Here is an 18,705-nt window from a genome sequence, read left to right on the forward strand (position 1 = left end):
TCAGTGAGAATGTCCCTCCCCTACAGCCAGATCAAAAGAGATGCACAGTCTGCATGGTAAATGGTAGACCACAGGGCATCGAGGAAACACAGGAAGCACTGCCGTGTAACTTCCCTCACCAGCAGATCACACACAGCACTGTGGGACATTTGGAGTGTCCCTTCTAGTGAATCTGACATGCTATTATTATTTTTGTATTTCTTGTGACTCCTTACAGTATGCGGTTGCTCTGGTCAATAACACTTTGTCAGGTCAGGGTGTATACTGTATATAACGCATATGGTAACAATACAGGAAATAATAAAATAATTGCACATTCATTCACTGAAATTGGATGCAGGATGTTGATGCAGTCATCATGTTTCAAGAGAATCTCTTTTATTTTTTCTGTGCCACACAGGAAATGCTGCTTGGCTTAGTTTAGGAAAGTCCCCTTTATTCTAGCTAAATACATATTTCTTTATAACTGAAGTCCACATAAACACTTTGGTTCATAACAGGTTTAAACCATTTTCAACCAACCCAGAGAAAATAGCATATGGATCTAAACCATTTGTCAACAAAAGTTACAATCTGAAAAACCCTCCAAACTCAAAATATTTTGCTTTCAAAGGAGTAATTTACAGCAAATCATTCCAAAAATGAGGCCTACTAAATAACTTTGACACTTGAATTCTTGCAAGGAGCCATAAGTCTGGGGGTATCAACAATGCCATACTGGGTTGTTCACATTGAAAATATGAGTTGTTTATTCATGTATTTCGAATTCCATAGTTAGTTCTCTTGCATTTGTCAGATATTATACCATTCTCAATCTCACTTGCCCAGCCCACCACTATGAAGAGCATGATTTCCATCACTTATCAATGTATAGGGAACAGGAGAGTTTGGAGGCAACTGTCAAAATACCAGGGTTGCATTCAAGAAATCTTTTGAAACTGTTCACCCTGGACACTTTGAAATAGTTTGTAACATCCATAGACAGACATTCAATCTGGTCTTCTGTCTGTGTCACAGGATCACAAAGGCTGATGGTGATATTAGAAATCAAGCACCAAACAATTTCTTTCCCAGTCACTGTAATGGACACATTGTGCAACCTTATGTGCAATAACAACAGTGAACACTGCAAAACATTGTACATCTGGTAGCTAAACAGCTATGACTTGAATGCAACCCAGAACAAAGCAACCACCTGCCAGACATCTTTAAAAAATATGTATTTACAGTAATTCTGTGGTACCATTAAACTGTTTTTATACAATCTGATAAGTCTGCAGTGATTCGTATTCAGTATGTTGATCTACTGTATTACCATGTCAGTTCTATTTGTGACAAAAAAAAACATATTTCCAATTATAATGTTAAGTTCCTTCATCAGTAATTGACCAAATCTTCTGTATCTCCTAGTTAGGTTCTCAAATACAAATATTTATATCAAAAGTTATACAGCACAATTCTCACCATTTCCTTTACAATAGCTTTGATTAGTGAACATTAAATTATTCACAAATTGGGATGGAACAAACAATGGTGTTGGCCGTGCTAAACAAACATGAAAGAACAACGACAAATCAAAACCGCTTCATAGGCACAACTTAAATAAAGGCATTTGTGAAATTGTCATATCTAATATGGCGCTTATGTTCAGTATCAATAGGCATTAAAACAAAAATGCTATGACCACTTTTATTTACAAACGGCTAAAATCTCTTGACAGATTCATGCTTTACTTCACAACCTGAATGTGTCTTTAAAGTGCATGCAACAATAAGCAGTTTTACTGAGTTGAATCATTGTGATAAAATACACACCTTGATCAAACTGATACCAATAAATCCTAAATACTGAACAATGGGAAATAAATACCGTAATTGTTTAAAAAAAGTGAAGGACTATATTCTTTAGCGCAATATGGAATTAAGTAAAAGCTCTCCATAACTGTACATACAACATCTGACACCGTCCCCATACCCTCTTTTTAGCTCACAGTTTTCACATCCAGTATTTTTCACATTCTCTGAGAAGATGAAGCAGCTAAACATCACGGTGTCGTCCGCAGCTCACATTCCACAATCGCAATGCAACATACGCATTAAGCATTATATGAACATGATGGTTAATACTTAAACATATCAAAGTGCTCATTTTTACTAAAATTTCCTGAATTTTATACCAAAAGGAGCTGTGACGGCATGGAGGAAAGAGTCAGTTCTTATTTTTGATAAGCATTAGTTTCTTGGTTTGTCTTGTGTTTTGAATGAATCTTGTTTTATTTTCCCCCTTTTTAAATTGCACAAAAGTAGTTCCCCTGGCACATGACAGCACTATGCTATGATGTGGTATCTAAAAGACTAGAGAGAGAAAGGGAGAGAGAGAGTTATCCAGCGTTGTCACTGTGGAGGTTGACGATGGTCAAGTCGACAGTGAGACCGTGCAAGCACGTGTCTACACCATACACCAGAAGGGAAGAGTCCTCCACACACACATCCATTTTCATCTGTCGTCCTCCTTGGGGAAGTCCAGTGATCCTAAGCTCTCAAACCCCAGCTTAGCGCTCTCTGCATCGAAAGCGTCCATCTCCCTCTCTTGCCGTTCAAACAGGTGCTTGATCCTTTCAGTGCGTTCCTTCTGAAGTGAGGCCAGCTCCTCTTCAATCTGAATCCATGTTGAATATTAAACAATAAAATAAGTGAAGTGGTCAGTTTAAAGAGGTGAGTCTGTGTTACTTATAAAATAATCAAAACATACCTTTTGTTCCAGGTGGGCCCTGCGTAAGGAGACTTCCTGCTCCAGCTTCTGCAGCTCCCGCTCATGTTGGGCTTCTGTCTGGGCCTTGGTCTTGTTCTGGTAGGCATCCAGGAGCTCCATCTCCTGCTGCAGCTGCTGCTTCAATGCCTGGCACTCTCCTTGCTGCTCCTCCTCCAGACGCATCTGGAGGACCACAGAGACGAGAGCGAGAGGGGTTAAAAATACATGTAAGTAAAGTAGCCTTGCACGAGCTGGAACGACTCATAGGAGCAAAAGCTTATCTCCTGTTTCTGTAGCGTGAGGCAGCTTGATGTGCAAATACACCACTGGGCAGGACACTAGTCTATCGCAGGGCCTTAACCCAATCCATCTCCTTAATGCTGAGTGACAAGCAGACTCATCGGGTCCAATTTTTTTTGTCTTTGGTATGACTCGGCCGGGGATCGAACTTCCGACCTTCCCATCTCAAGTCGAACACTCTAACCACAAGGCCACCGAGTTGGCAAAAAATGTAATGCATGTACCAGCAGAGATTGTGTGACTGTTTGGAGGTTCAGGGTAAGTCCCCTTACCGCTTGTGAGGCCATCATCTCGTTGATGCTCTGCTCGTACTGCTCGGCCAGCACGGCGAGCTTGCGTGTCTGCTCCTCCTTCAGTGACTTTAGGATGGCTTTGTGCTCACTCTTAGGAGAGACCTCAAGCTGATGGTTCCTCAGGGCTTTGTACTGCTTGGTCTGCACCTTACACGTGTCCTGGAACTGTTTCTTGATCTGCATCTCCAACATCTCCAGAAGGACAAATGGAAAGAAAAATTGTAAGAAATATACAGTAAGAACCAATAAATTTGCCAGTTTTGGGTGCTGGCTGAGCTTCAGTCTGACCAGGGGTACAACTTTAACTAAAGGGTCTTTGCCTAGATGTACAGGCATACAATGATTTACCATTGGCTCTTACTAAACCAAATTTACAGTGCAACAAGCTGCAGTATAGATTCTATGCACCTTGAGGTTCCGGGGCTGCTGCCTCTGCTCTAGGGCGTGCTTCCTGTGCAGCTCTCTCTGCCGCCGGCCGTTGTACTCCTCCTGGTTCTCCAACTCGGTCTGGTGCTGCAGGCGGATCAGCTCAACACGGAGCCTCTGCAGTGTCTGCAGCTGCCTGCGCTCCAGCTCCTGAGTGGACTCGTCCTGTCGGATCATCAGGGCCTGCTCCATCTCCTTCTGGGTCTTCTTCTTATTCAGCTCCTGGGACGGGACATATTCCTCATCTTTCCATTTCATTTTAAATATACAGTTCTTCAGATTTGTACAATGCAAATTAGGCCATTTAACAAAAGAGGTTGAGATGACTATTTTACCGGGAACTATGAGGCAAAGTTGAAGAAAGCAATCATACAACAGACTGATAAAGAAGGGATATAAAAGCGCACATCTATCAGCATCATGGACCCTGCATGTAGTGAGTTCAGTTAGCTAACTAAATCTCAGAGAGCAACTGTACCTCTCTCATTTGCTCCTGTTCAAACTCGTGCCTCCTGACCAGTGTCCTGCGTTTCATGGCCCGGCAACTCCTGTCATAGACCAGCCTCTGCTGGTCAAGGAGATGGGCCTCATCATCAGCCTGTGAGCGCTGCACCGTCTCCTTGTGCCTGGACAGACGCTCCTGCTTCTCCTCCTTGGGTGTACTGGGGTCCTCATTCATCTCCTGCAACACCCAGACAAGAACCAGGGCTTAGTGGGTCATGGGAGAAAATGCATGGAAAATGCAAACAATTTCACACAAATTTGTTAATGATTCATACATTTACCTCTTTGATCTTCTCTTTACAGAGCCTGTACTCTCTCTTCTGGTTGTCTAAGAAGGTGGTCAGCTCCTTCTTTTGCTGGGCAATGATCTGTTGCTGGATCCTCTTCTCCTCTGCTGTAGCTGCCTTTAACTGTACGGGAACATATTAAAGGTTTATCACCTCCCTTCGATGTTCTGTTTAAAATTCTGACATTATGCTGAAAGGGCAACATTCTAAGGATGCTATCTAATCAAGGAGTTGAACATCTTCAGTTTACACCTCATTCATACCAATCAGGACCTACTGTCCTACCAGACGACAGTACATCATTCACCTCTTTGTCTGTGTGAACGGTGTGCCGTTTGGCCAGTCTCTCCAGTTCTATGTAAGTGTTGTTGGCGTGGGTCTCCACTTCTTTCTGCAACCGGAGCCTAAGCTCATCCATCTCCGCCTTCAGCCTGTTCTCCAGGGCGATCAGCTGCTTCTGGTGCTGCCGCCGCATGCGCTTATAACCAGACATCTGCTCCCGCAGCTCAGAGTCCTGCTCATGCTCCTGGATCTACCTGGTAACCTGGACACAGGGGTCGGAGGCCACAGAGAGAACGGTCAGGGGTGAAAAGCAAGAGGGCCTGTGAAGGAAGACGACTGTAAAATTAAAATGTACTGTGTCGTTCAACATGGACGAGTATCCTAGTCATACTCAGTAATAGACCTTAAAATACAGTAGAACAATGTTCTTTGTGAATCTGAAACATAACTTAACATATTTTATTGTCTTTGCAAGAATACCTTAAATTGAATAGAGAGTCCTCACAAAGACTATATACAGTAGACCTAAAGCTAACTAGAGTATTTATTTGGTTCTATGTATTTGCTCTTACTCTAGAGAGCATTCTCTGAATTTCACCCTTGATGTAGTATAACTAAATTAATTCCAGAATATACCAAATATAATCTGCGTTCTAGTCCAACATGTAAATTCCAATCAATTATAACTAAAGATGGCCTCTATGACCACCTATCACAAATCCTGTCATAAATTTGACACATAAAACACACACGCAAAGGCACATGCACACAATTGTTATTTGGTGGACATTCCTGGGGATTATTAGCTACAGTATTTGTGGATAGCATTTTCCAGGGCAGGAAATAATGCACACTGTTCCTCTTCACTGATTGATCATTGCTGCTTGGCTCAGATTTCATGCTAGAAACATAGCACATGCATCATCAATTATGGTTGCTACATACATTAACATAAAGAGGGTGCCTTGAACGTCAATGTGGTGTTCCTCGTGCTAATATATCTGTCACGTACATACTGTATATGTAGCCACAAATGGAGCGGTGTGAGCCTGGTTTGCAGGCCTACTATTGAATGGTAAAGGTACAGCTTGTAAATAAATAACAAAAACACTTGAAATCATGATAAACCGATATCGAAAGAGTTTTGATAGAAATCCAAACGATTACACACATATAAACGCACAGGCAGAGGGGGGAAACGGAGGATTGAAAGAATTACACTTATTAACGGGATCCGGTTGCCATGACTACAGATGTGCAGCTGAGAGGGCGGAGAGATCCCCCCCCATTTTTCTTATGCAAACAGCGGGGAGAGGGAGCCTGCCTACCAAAGATGCTGATGATTTGATGGTGGCAAAGCATTCACAGATCTTGCAGTCGAGAGCCCGGCTCTTGTGAGAAGAAGTAGGCCACAGCTCTGGCCTGGCGTCCCTGTGCACAGCCTCATCCCTCACGCAAGCATGGTCCTGCAGGGGGGGAGGAAAAGTAGGAGAGAGAGGGGGTGGGCGCTTCCCAGGCCCTCCGTGCTCGCTGTTGCTGCTGCTATCGCTGCCGTGTCTCCCAGCATCCAGCACACATCCTGCTTTAAATGCATCCTTCCCCTGCGTGGTCCCTCGCTACTGCCTGCAGCTCCTCGCTAGAAATGAACAGGGCATCGCAGAGTGATAGCGGGCCCCGCCAGGAAGGCAGCAGCTGAAGGCAGTCCTTGTCTCTGGCGTTTCCACTTCCTGAGGAGGAGGAACCAAATGGATCCGGTGGGAAAGGGTGAAATATACAATGCCTATAACATACAATCAGGGCAAAAAGAAGAGGAGGGAAATTATAAAGAGAGATTGTTACACTCCTCCCGAACTCAAAATAAAATTAAAAGATTATGGGCAGTATTCCTTTTCTTGTATTCCCATGATGATATGAAATGTTAGGTGATCTATGAAACTATGCAAATCAAACAGAGATCCATCCAAGGCATATTTCTCCTATAACGATACTAATCAGCTAGATATTTATTATATATTCCAAATCATTTTCAGTCAAAATACATTGTGCTCTTTCTTAAATGGTTGTTTCTAGTGCCTTCTATTGATCTCTCCAGCTCTCTCACTAGCCATCTTTCACACTCCCACTTTATTTTTAAAGAGACACTGCAATGTTTCACATACTTGATGGAAGCTGTACAACGATTCTTTAAATTCATTATATGGTGTGGCTTCCTTCATTTAATAGAATGTTGTTGATTCTTGATACAGATTTGTAAACATTTCTGAATAAACAACAAGGTCATTATAAAAGTCATACAATAGTAGTATTGTAAAAACTACTTAAAACGAATACTAGTTCAAAGGGCTGGCTGTAGGTAACCTGCTGTACAGATAACTTGATTACCCTTTACAATAACGTTCATGAATAAGCCATTATAAATGTTTATATGTGTTTTGTAAATTATTATGCATGCCATAATTGCTTCTGAATTGTAATTATGTTTATACATGCTTAAAATGTTTACAAATAATGTCATTGTAATTCATTAATAGGTACGCTGTTTATAAATATGTATATTATTTGTTAAAGCTGCAATATGTAACTTTTTGGGCAACCTGACCAAATTCACATAGAAATGTGAGTTATACAGTGCATTCGGAAAGTATTCAGATTCCTTGACTTTTTCCACATTGTGTTACGTTAGCCTTATTCTCATCATTCTACACACAATACCCTATAATGACAAATTAAAAACAGGTCAGTACCTTGTTGAAGCACCCTTGGCAGCGATTACAGCCTCAAGTCTTCTTGGGTATGAGAGGGAGGTTCTCCCATTCTACTCTGCAGATCCTCTCAACCTCTGTCAGGTTGGATGGGGATTCCTTATTTACAAGGACGGCCTACCAAAAGGCAAAAGGCTTCCTGTGGGGACGGGGCCTGGAATTAAAATAAATAAATACAATATAAATATAGGACAAAACACACATCACAAAAAGAGAGACAACACAGCACTACATAACGAGAGGCCTAAGACAACAACATAGCAAGGCAGAAACACATGACCACAGCATGTTAGCAACACAACGTAACAACATGGTAGCAACACAAAACAAGGTACAAACATTATTGGGCACAGACAACAGCACAAAGGGCAAGAAGGTAGAGACAACGATACATCACACAAAGCAGCCACAACTGTCAGTAAGAGTATGCCCCCTTTATTTATCCTATGGTTCGGACTTGGTGTACAGGAAGAATACAGTAAGAATGGTCCATGTTCTGAATTCTGTCGCTGTACATTTCAAAAGTGCTGAACAAATAGTTATATTGACTACATCCGTCCTAGCTCGCTCATTAATGTCTTAATCAAAATTACGTATTGCCTCTTATCCGCTCGTCATCCCCTTATGCCATAGTTTGTACATCTTAATTGTCAGTAGAAACCACATTTGTTTAACGTAAGTCAGCCATATCAGCTATGTTTTTTTTAAAGGCAGTAAATGAGGCTGAATGAACTGTTTCGCTGCCAGACAAGGCTCCACTGATAGCCATGTGTAGCAGTGGTAAGGTGTTGGGATTGCTGTTGGGACAGCATTATGTAGGCCCTAACAGTTTGTGGGCACCGTTTGTTATCGTTATAGTCCAATTATTGTTTAGTGTTGTGTAGTGGCTTTGCTGGCATGCCCCACCAAGATTTACATGCTAAAATCGCCACTGCAGCTGTCCCAGTGTGGTTTCATAAATTTAGCATGAGATTTAAATGGAGTTCTTCTGGATCATTGTACCAGAAACTTAGAACCTATGACTGACCATGGATGAAGGTGTACTACAAGATCAAGCATTTTCTGGAGTGTGTTAAAACAGAGAAGGAACTGGCTAACATGAAATAAGACTTTTCAAAATGCAAAGCGAATTTGGCCAAGGCTGAGGTGAGGAAGAAGGCGATTGAGGAAATAGGGTATCTCTTCTGCAAGAGATGAATGACTTGCAACTCCAAGTAGCATCTTTGAGTGAGCATTTTTCATAGAACACAATCATTAGCTGATGAACATTTCAAAATGTTTCAAAGATACCGTTGCATCAATTCATTGATATTGTGTCATTAAATAAACTGTACATGTACTCTTGTTACGACAGCAGGAATCTGAGAATCTCACAGATGCTGAGGAGAGATGTGAGGGACTCATCAAGAGTAAGATCCAGCTTGAGGCCAAACTCAAAGAGACAACCGAGAGACTGGAGGATGAGGAGGAAATGAATGTTGAGCTGACTACCAAGAAGAAGAAGCTGGAGGATGAGTGCTACGAGCTCAAGAAAGACATTGATGACTTAGAGCACCTCTGGCTAAAGTGGAGAAGAAGAAACATGTAACAGAAAACAAGGTATGGCGTAATAGATTATATTGTTTCATTGTAAATTCAACCTGGTAATGTGAATGGAATGATGAAAATTACATTTTGATTTGGTATCAACACAGTTCGACTCTCGTTCACTTTAACCAGGTTAAAAATCTGACAGAGGAAATGGCCTCTCAAGATGAGAGCATTAGCAAACTAACCAAGGAGAAAAAGCCCTCCAAGAGCCATCCGCAGACCCTGGTGGATCTCCAGGCAGAGGACGACAAAGTTAACACTGACTAAATCCAAGACCAAGCTTGAGCATCAAGTGGATGATGTGAGTTTAGATTTTGATCAAATAGCTGGAATAAAACCGGCTCAGAATTACATTTAACAAATATGTTCTCTAATTGTATAGCTTGAGGGTTTTCAGGAGCAAGAGAAGAAGCTCCACATGGAAATTGAGAGAGCCTAGAGGAAGCTTGAGGGTGACCTAAAACTGGCCCAGGAATCCATAATGGATCTAGAGAATGACAAGCAGCAGTCAGAAGAGAAGATCAAAAAATAACATGGACTGCAATTTAGTAAATCATCTACTGTATCAACATATACTTTTTATTAGGCTTAACTGTCAACATTGCCTATGTCTATAACAGGAAGGACTTTGAAACCAGCCAGCTTCTAAGCAAGATTAAAGATGAGCAATCTTTGGGGTCTCAGCTACAGAAGAAAATCAAGGCGTTCTAGGTGTGAAGTATGCAGTTTATAATGTATTTATTTTCATTCAATAATTTATATATGTGTGAAAGGTGGACTCAATTGCATTAACCTTTTCATCTTAGGCCTGTATTGAGGAACTGGAAGAAGAGATTGAGGCAGAACGTACTGCCCACGCTAAGGTTGAAAAGCAGAGAGCTGATCTTTCCAGGGAACTTGAAGAGATCAGTGAGAGGTTTGAAGAGGCTGGTGGTGCAACTGCTGCTCAAATTGAGATGAACAAGAAGCGTGAGGATGAGTTCCAGAAGCTGCGCCTGGACTTTGAGGAATCCACCCTGCAGCATGAAGATACCGCTGCTGCTCTCCACAAGAAGCAGGCTGACAGCGTAGCAGAGCTGGGAGAGCAGATATGCAACCTTCAGCGCATCAAGCAGAAGCTTGAGAAGGAGAAGAATGAATACAAAATGGAGATTGATGATCTCTCATGTTACAGTATCTTAGAGGACACCAATTAATATGAATGTAATTTCAATCATGAGTGATGTGCATTTACACCAGGTGAATATAGACAGCAGCTTGAAGAGAAAGAAGCTCTTGTTTCTCAGCTGACCAGAGGGAAGCAGGCACACACTCAGCAGATTGAGGAGGTGAAGATACACATTAAGGAGGAGGTCAAGGTAAGGACCTGTCATTACAAACAATTAATTCATACATTTTCATTTGTAACTTTATTATAACCAATTACTTGTTTTTCCTTCTTAAAGGCTAAACCCTAGCCCATTGTTTGTAATCAGCCAGCCATGACTGTGATATGCTGAGGGAGCAGTTTGAGGACGAACAGGAGGCCAAGGCTGTGCTGCAGTGTGTAATGTCCAAGGCCAACAGTGAGGTAGCTCAGTGGAGAATCAAGTATGAAACTGATGCAATCCAGTGTACTGAAGAGCTTGAGGAGGTAAAGTGTGTTCAAAAGTAACAACTAATACAGTATGTACCTCTTTTTTTTTTCTTTTTTTTTTTCTTTTTAGTAGCTAGCTAGCTAAAAATTGATATTCAAGAAGGCATGTGTAAATGATAACAGGGATGTTTTATACTGTTAGCTTGAATCCGTGTGATTTCAATTATGTAAAGATCAGAGGCGTCATGCCCGTAAAAGGCACCAGTGCGCGTGTCCCCTCAGATTTGTCCTGTTTTTCAGACGTTAAATTAATTAAAATGTTTAATTAACTGGATTTTTAATCCCACGTTTTATCATAATTATTTATAAGATCTGTCAGCTGTATTTTGTGGCGGGGGCACATTGACTGGATCAGACAAAGAGCACCCAAAACCCTATTCTACCTAGTAGGTGGTTCATTCCAAGGTGCACCACACAGCAAATGCTAGGCAAGATGCTAGATACTCTAGTGCATGCAGACAGTATCGTCAGTGGAGGAGGAGCGAGTGTTGAGTGACACATACAGCGTTTTAATAAAGTTAGAGTAGTTTGTCTGACTATCTTAGCTGGCATCCCTGCTAGCATTGTTGCTTTAGAAAATACAAAAATTGCTTTAATTCTTGGGTTATAATACTATATGCCAGTGTGGCAGTTGTACTAAACTCCAAAGGCATAAAAGTTCTTAAAGAATCAATGTGCATCATTCATTTAAATGACAATTGAACAGGTAAAAGGTATAGTTAGACAACCTATGCAGAAAAATACACTTTATATTTTTTTACATAGAATTAGGCATTATGATTATGGCTCTGGATTACAGGAAAAAGCTGTTTCAGGTGTTTTAAAAATGTAAAATTCTACGACCTACAGACTTATCCCAAAAACAAACAAAAATTCCAAAATGTAGGCGGTACAGGGGGTTATAGCAGGTTTTAATGTGTCTAGTTGAATCAAACACTTTCTGTGTATCTGCAAAGAAGATCTCAGACCTGACTGAACAGATAAGAGAGACTGGAAAGAGCATTCATGAGCCGGAAAAGGCCAAGAATACTGCAGAGTCTGAGAAGGCAGAGATCCAGACTGCTCTGGAAGAAGCTGAGGTTAGGAGTCATATGCATGAATAGGCCCAGTAAGCTTAGTCGAAAAATGTATATAATTTGTTTCTTGTGTAATACATAGGAACCTCTGGAACATGATAAATCCAAGATTCCGCGTTTCCAGCTGGAACTCAACCAGGACAAGGGTGAAGTCGACAGAAAGCTTGCAAAGAAGGATGAGGAGATGGAACAGATCAAGAGGAACAGCCAGATGGTGATTAACCCATGCAGAGCAATCTGGACCCTGAGAGTCAATAAGAAGGGAGACCTCAATGAGATGGAGATTCAGATGAGTCATGCCAACCACCAAGCTGCTGAGGCACAGAAACAGCAACGGTACTTCCAGGGACAACTCAAAGACAAGGTAAGCTTTTTGATCAACATTTGTTTACAAAGTCAATCACTTAACGACTACCCCATATTTCAAATCATATCGAATCAAATCAAATTGTATTGGTCACATACACGTGATTAACAGATGTTATTGCGGGTGTTGCGAAATGCTTGTGCTTCTAGCTCCAACAGTGCAGTAATATCTAACAAGTAATATCTACACAACATATACCCAATAGACACAAATCTAAGTAGGAATGAATTAAGACTTTATACATATATGGACGAGCGATGTCAGAGCGGAACGGACTAAGATACTGTAGAATAGTATAGCATACAGTATATACATATGAGATGAGTAATGCAAGATATGTACACATTATTAAGTGACGAAGATACCGTAGAAGTATAGAAAACAGTATATACATACATATGAGATGAGTAATGTCAGATATGTTGTAACGGCTGTCTTCCTCCTCCTCTAACGAGGAGGAGTAGTAAGGATCGGAGGACCAAGGTGCAGCGTGGTAAGTATTCATTATGCCTTTTAATGAAAACGAAACTCGAACAAAACAACAAAACTAACGATAAACGAGAATGACACGAAACGAAACAGTCCTGTCTGGTGACATACACAAAGACAGAAAATAAGCACCCACGAAACACAGGTGGAAAAAGGATACCTAAGTATGATTCTCAATCAGAGACAACTAACGACACCTGCCTCTGATTGAGAATCATACCAGGCCAAACGAAAAAACCAACATAGAAAACGAACACAGATAACCCACCCAACTCACGCCCTGACCATACTAAAACAAAGAAATAACAAAAGAATTAAGGTCAGAACGTGACATATGTAAACATTATTAAGTGACTAAGATACCATAGTATAGAATACAGTATATACATATGAGATGAGTAATGCAAGATATGTAAACATTATTAAAGTGACTAGTGTTCCATTCTTTAAAATGGCCAGTGATTTCCAGTCTATGCTTATAGACAGCAGCCTCTACGTTTGTTCCATAACATCTTTATTATTAGGATGCCAAACTGCACCTTGATGATGCAATCAGAGGACAGGATGACATGAAGGAGCAGGCAGCCATGGTGGAGCGCAGGAACGCCCTGATGTTGGCTGAGATTGAGGAGCTGAGGGCTGCTCTGGAGCAGACAGAGAGAGGCCACCAAGTGGCCAAACAAGAGCTGGTGGATGCCAGTGAACAGGTTGGACTGCTGCTCTCAGGTAGTCATTTCATTTATACCTTTTGTTTACATTTTATCCTAATTTTGATGAACTTGTTCTTTACATGATTTGTCTTGAAGACAATTCTTCTGAGCACCAAGAAGAAGCTTGCGGTTACTTGGTTTCAGGTCCAAGGTGAGGTGGAAGACACTGTTCACAAAGTCAGAAATGCAGAGGAGAAGGCCAAGAAGGCCATCACTGATGGGAGTAAAATAAAATATGTATGTATTAATTACCTAAAACTTTCTATAAACAAATATGATGTCACAAACCATGCTGCATTGATAGCTGAGGAGCTGAAGAAGGAGCAGGACACCAGCACTCACCTGGAGAGGATGAAGAATAACCTGAAGGTAACAGTCAAGGACCTGCAGGTCCGTCCGGGTGGGAAGTAAGTTAATGATTGATTAATTATTGATAACAGGCGCTAACATTTGAAAGGGGATAGCTATACAGTATATGTACATAATGAGCAGAATTCTAATCAAAATATCGATTCCTAAATCAAGGTGCGTGAACTGGAGTCTTGCCTGGTAGGTGGATAGATACTATTAAAGGTGTCCGCAAATGTGAGTGGAGAGTGAAGGAGCTCACCTACCAGGTAAGTTAATTGTCTGTGTTGAACAAATGGCTAGAAAATTATTAGACTCTCAGCATCTAAAATAAAACTAATGTCACACCTCCCTCAAACTGAGTAGGACAAGAAGAATGTTACCAGGCTGTAGGATTTGGTGGACAAGCTGCAGTTGAACGTTAAGGCCTACAAGAGGCAGGCTGAGGAAGCGGTAAGTCACTTAAAAGCAAATTCATCTCTAATTATTCTACAAAACATGGTAAACCTGAACTGTACCACCCTTAGCCTTCTAATTACAACTATTTCTTATTGTCCTTTCAGGAAGAACAAGCCAACACTCACCTGGCCAAGTTCAGGAAGGTGCAGCATGGACTGGAGGAAGCTGAGGAGCGTGCTGACATTACTGAGTCCCAGCTGAGAGCCAAGAGTTGTGACTATGGAAAAGGTCATTTTGACGTTACATTCTGTTTAATGGAAAAGTTATCCTATTTTACATTTTATTCCATTCTCCAAAGACGAGTGTGCAAGGAACAAGTTCCTGATGCCTTTCTGTGTTTCATATAATATGAAAGTCAATGTGAAAGTGTATTAAACCGTTAATCGCACCAGTATTATTCGTTTTGCATGAAACTCCCTCTTAACATCCCAAGGGGTTTATTTCCCCATTTGTGGAAATAAATCTGGTTGTTTGTATGATTCATTTGTGTATTTCCAGGAAACAAAAGAAGCTGAATAAAGAAGTGTTCATCAACAATGCTACTGAAGTTTTCTCAAAACTGCTCATACAATGATTGCCATTGTGAAAGTCTTTATGTGCATTGTTTAAAATATTAAACAATATCATCTCTGCAGTTTTGATAATTCTTTAACTGAAATTAATGTATTTCAAAATATATTTTCAACCAAATGATCGAATGCATAATTCTTATAGGTCGAATAATAAAGTTATAAGTGCATTTGACCTACCTTGCCCTCAGGAATTGATTCATCACTCTTGACTGAAGGACCCCTCCAAAAACAATGGGAATCATAAATGTGATAACATAACAGAATCACAATATAACATATATCAATTCATGCAATATCATATCAATATGACAAACAGGCAATAATGACATACAAAAAATGACGATTCTGATGTGGCCTAAGTACAGTTTCAGTGGACACTGGGCAAAATCATCTCAACTCATGTGATGTGTAGGTCTACCAATGTCCAGGCACTCATGCAGATACTCAAGCCATTCAAAAAATGGCCTTTTGCTAGCTTGCACCACCTATTTAAAGGCCCAGTTTCCCTGTGTTTTATATGTATTTCCATACTACGAGGTTGGAATAACTGTGAAATTGTGAAAATTATGATACATTTCAACCTGTTTTGGTGGGATGGAGTTTTGGCTAAATTAGTTAATAAACCAATAAGAAAGATAGTTCCAAACCTCTCTGCCAATAACAGCTAGTTTTCAGTTTTCCCCACTCAGATCACTCCCAGACAGTCCTAGCAAAATTCTTGCTTGAGAAATTGCTTTGCTAAGAAACTATTTTAGTTTGTTATTGACCATTATAATTTTAAAAAATCACAGTAAGGTACTTAATTGTTACCCAGAAATGATTTGATATTGAGATAAAAACGGCTGTCTTGGACCTTTTTAACATTTATCTGGTTAAACCCCCTGCAATCCCTTGGTGGAAAAATTGCCTGCTCTGCATCGGCTATGTAGTTGTAGCCTACAACTGTGCAAGCCAACAACAGCAACTTGGGACATCACTCATGTAAAATTCTGTCCACGATAAGCAGACTGATAAGCAGATAGTCTCTCAAACCCGACCATAGGCAACACAGTGACTAGGGTCTGGTTTCAGTAACGGAACTCTGGAGCTCTGTCAGAGTGACCATCGGGTTCTTGGTCACCTCCCTGACCAAGGCCCTTCTCCCCTGATTACTCAGTTTGGCCCGGGAGGCCAGCTCTAGGAAGAGTCTTGGTGGTTCCAAACGTCTTCCATTTAAGAATGATGAAGGCCCCCGTTTTCTTGGGGACCTTCAATGCTGCAGAAATATTTTGTTAACCTTCCCCAGGTCTGTACCTCGACACAATCCTGTCTCGGAGCTCTACGGACAATTCCTTCGACCTCATGGCTTTTGCTGACATGCACTGTCAACTGTGATACCTTATATTGACAGGTGTGTGCCTTTCTAAATCATGTCAAATCAACTGAATTTACCACAGGTGGACTCCAATCAAGGTGTAGAAACATCTCAAAGATGATCAATGGAAACAGGATGCACCTGAGCTCAATTTTGAGTCTCATAGCAAAGGATTTGAATACTTATGTAAATAATGTATTTCTGTTTATTTATTTTTTATAAATGTGCAAACATTTTAAAAAACCTTGAGTTGTCATTATGGGTATTGTGTATAGATTGATGAGGAAAATGTTTTATTGAATGAATTTTAGAATAAGGCTGTGAAGGGTCTGAATGCTTTCTGAATGCACTGTACTATGTCTGTCAGCAACAAACCTATTCACCATAGCTAAAATATTATCTGGCCTAGTGACCTTTGTATGGAGGTCAATGAGAGAGTGTCGAATTTGGTCCCCAAAAAATGTATGTCTTATTTGCTACGTGATGTTTATTTGATCGAATAGATGTTTCATAATGCTTATTAAGTTGTTACGAGTATACTGATATAAGTAGGACACGTGACATCCCGGCAACGTTGTCTTGTGATGGCTATGCATATTTTACAATAATGAGATGTATCCACCAATCCAAAGAAAGGATAGGCGGGAGCTAGACAGCCTGCCGTGCCGCTTTGTGGACAACGACTCCCATTGTTAGGGCAGAGAGACTTGTATCTTGTCAGTATATTCATAATCTTTGTTGCGGTGCAGTAGGCCTGTGAGCAGTAGTGTAGTGGTGCCTGGAGAATCAAATCAAATCAAACTGTATTTGTCACATGCGCCGAATACAACAAGTGTGGACCTTACCGTGAAATGCTTACTTACAAGCCCTTAACCAACAGTGCAGTTCAAGAAGAGTTAAGAAAATATTTACCAAATAAACTAAAGTAAGAAATAATAAAAAGTAACACAATAAAATAACAATAATGATTCTATATACAGGGAGTACCGGTACCGAGTCAATGTGCAAGGGTACAGGTTAGTCGAGGTAATTTGTGCATGTAGGTAGGGGTGAAGTGACTATGCATAGATAATAAACAGAGAGTAGCAGCAGTGTACAAAACAAATGGATGGGGGGGGGGGGGTCAATGTAAATAGTCCAGTGGTCATTTGATTAATTGTTCAGCATTCTTATGGCTTGAGCCTTTTGGTTCTAGACGTGGCGCTCTGGTACCGCTTGCTGTGCGGTAGCAGAGAAAACAGTCTATGACTTGGGTGACTGGAGTCTCTGAAAAATGTTGGGGCTTTCCTCTGACACCAATTATTATATAGGTCCTGGATGGCAGGAAGCTTGGCCCCAGTGATGTACTGGGCCGTACGCACTACCCTCTCTAGCGCCTTGCGGTCAGATGCCGAGCAGTTGCCATACCAGGCGGTGTTGCAACCGGTCAGGATGCTCTCGATGGTGCAGCTGTAGAACTTTTTGACGATCTGGGGACCCATGCCAAATCTTTTCAGTCTCCTGAGGGGGAAAAGGTGTTGTCGTGCACTCTTCACAACTGTCTGGGTGTGTTTCGACCATGATAGTTTGTTGGTGATATGGACACCAAGGAACTTGAAGCTCTCGACCCGCTGCACTACAGCCACGCAGAAGTGGGTATACTCTCATTTTCATTTCATTTAGGGGGACAAGATAGTTAATAGATGTGCTCTGCAGGGAGTCAGTCACCCTCTTGATCTGCTACATCTCATCCTTCTCAGCAAGCTTCCTATCGACTTCACCTTTTGCTTAATTGAGCTCTAGCCTGGACATGTTTACTATTTCCTATTTAATTTGGAAACAGATTAGGCCTGAGACACGTGAAATATAGATCAGATTATGTGGGATTTGGACATCTGGACATTTGACAAAATTCAAGTGGGAGTTGGAGTGGGCTATCACAGTGCATACTTCAGTCTACAGTATCGTACAGCTGTCAACATAAAATTATAGCCTAAGGCAAGTGTTCCATATCATCACACACCAAACTATTTCTGTGACACAAGTGGAAAATCATATTTGGATAATGCAACAGAATATCCTTGCAGGTGGCAGTGTTGAAAAGCCATATAATACGATTTATTTAAAATATCACTTTACTTATTACTTTGGTGTATTTACGAAACATTCTACTGCACTGATAGTAACATACGCATTTCACTGCACCTCCTATAACACCTGCAAATCTGTGTACGCGACCAATACATTTTGATTTGATTCATGTTCGTAGGGCTTCTTAGGCCTACATAAAGTATGAAAAATATTGTAACCTATAATATTGTAAATTTAACTGGAACTCATATCCTAAGAAAAACAATAGTTTATTCTGCCTGTTTAAAGTGTGCTGCTAATTTAGTTGTCACCTCTTCCCGTGGTCTTTCTGAGTTGCTGAGCTTTATCCTTACAGTACACATCACTCATCTCCCACATTAGTCCTTTGTTTTTGGTAGCCCTCATTGTCCATGATGAAAACCCCTGTCA

At 40.9% G+C, this 18,705-nt stretch overlaps 1 protein-coding gene and 1 pseudogene across 1 annotated transcript; one reads left to right on the plus strand and one right to left on the minus strand.

Annotated features, from left to right (window-relative positions):
* Nucleotides 1-1,370: 1,370 nt before the first annotated feature.
* LOC120045028 (serine/threonine-protein kinase TAO3-like) lies at nucleotides 1,371-5,069 on the minus strand. Its single transcript, XM_038989847.1, has 7 exons — nucleotides 4,869-5,069; nucleotides 4,556-4,684; nucleotides 4,249-4,452; nucleotides 3,753-3,992; nucleotides 3,324-3,536; nucleotides 2,752-2,934; nucleotides 1,371-2,658 (listed from the first exon to the last, which is right to left on the minus strand). The coding sequence occupies exons 1-7, from the start codon at nucleotides 5,052-5,054 to the stop codon at nucleotides 2,497-2,499; spliced, it is 1,317 nt and encodes a 438-aa protein (XP_038845775.1). The 5' UTR covers nucleotides 5,055-5,069; the 3' UTR covers nucleotides 1,371-2,496.
* Nucleotides 5,070-8,634: 3,565 nt separating this feature from the next.
* LOC120043077 lies at nucleotides 8,635-14,692 on the plus strand (annotated as a pseudogene).
* Nucleotides 14,693-18,705: the final 4,013 nt, after the last annotated feature.

This window comes from Salvelinus namaycush, chromosome 3 (genome assembly GCF_016432855.1).
Source record: "Salvelinus namaycush isolate Seneca chromosome 3, SaNama_1.0, whole genome shotgun sequence".
Classification (NCBI taxonomy): domain Eukaryota; kingdom Metazoa; phylum Chordata; class Actinopteri; order Salmoniformes; family Salmonidae; genus Salvelinus; species Salvelinus namaycush.

What these genes read in the sequence shown, in the direction of transcription:
- LOC120045028 (XM_038989847.1), bottom strand. Translation starts at nt 5,054, where the DNA reads ATGTCTGGTTATAAGCGCATGCGGCGGCAGCACCAGAAGCAGCTGATC. An exon ending in CCGTTCACACAGACAAAGAG is followed by an intron (nt 4,685 to 4,868) that starts GTGAATGATGTA and finishes GTTCCCGTACAG; the next exon opens with TTAAAGGCAGCTACAGCAGA. An exon ending in AGATGATGGCCTCACAAGCG is followed by an intron (nt 2,935 to 3,323) that starts GTAAGGGGACTT and finishes GTGGTCCTCCAG; the next exon opens with ATGCGTCTGGAGGAGGAGCA.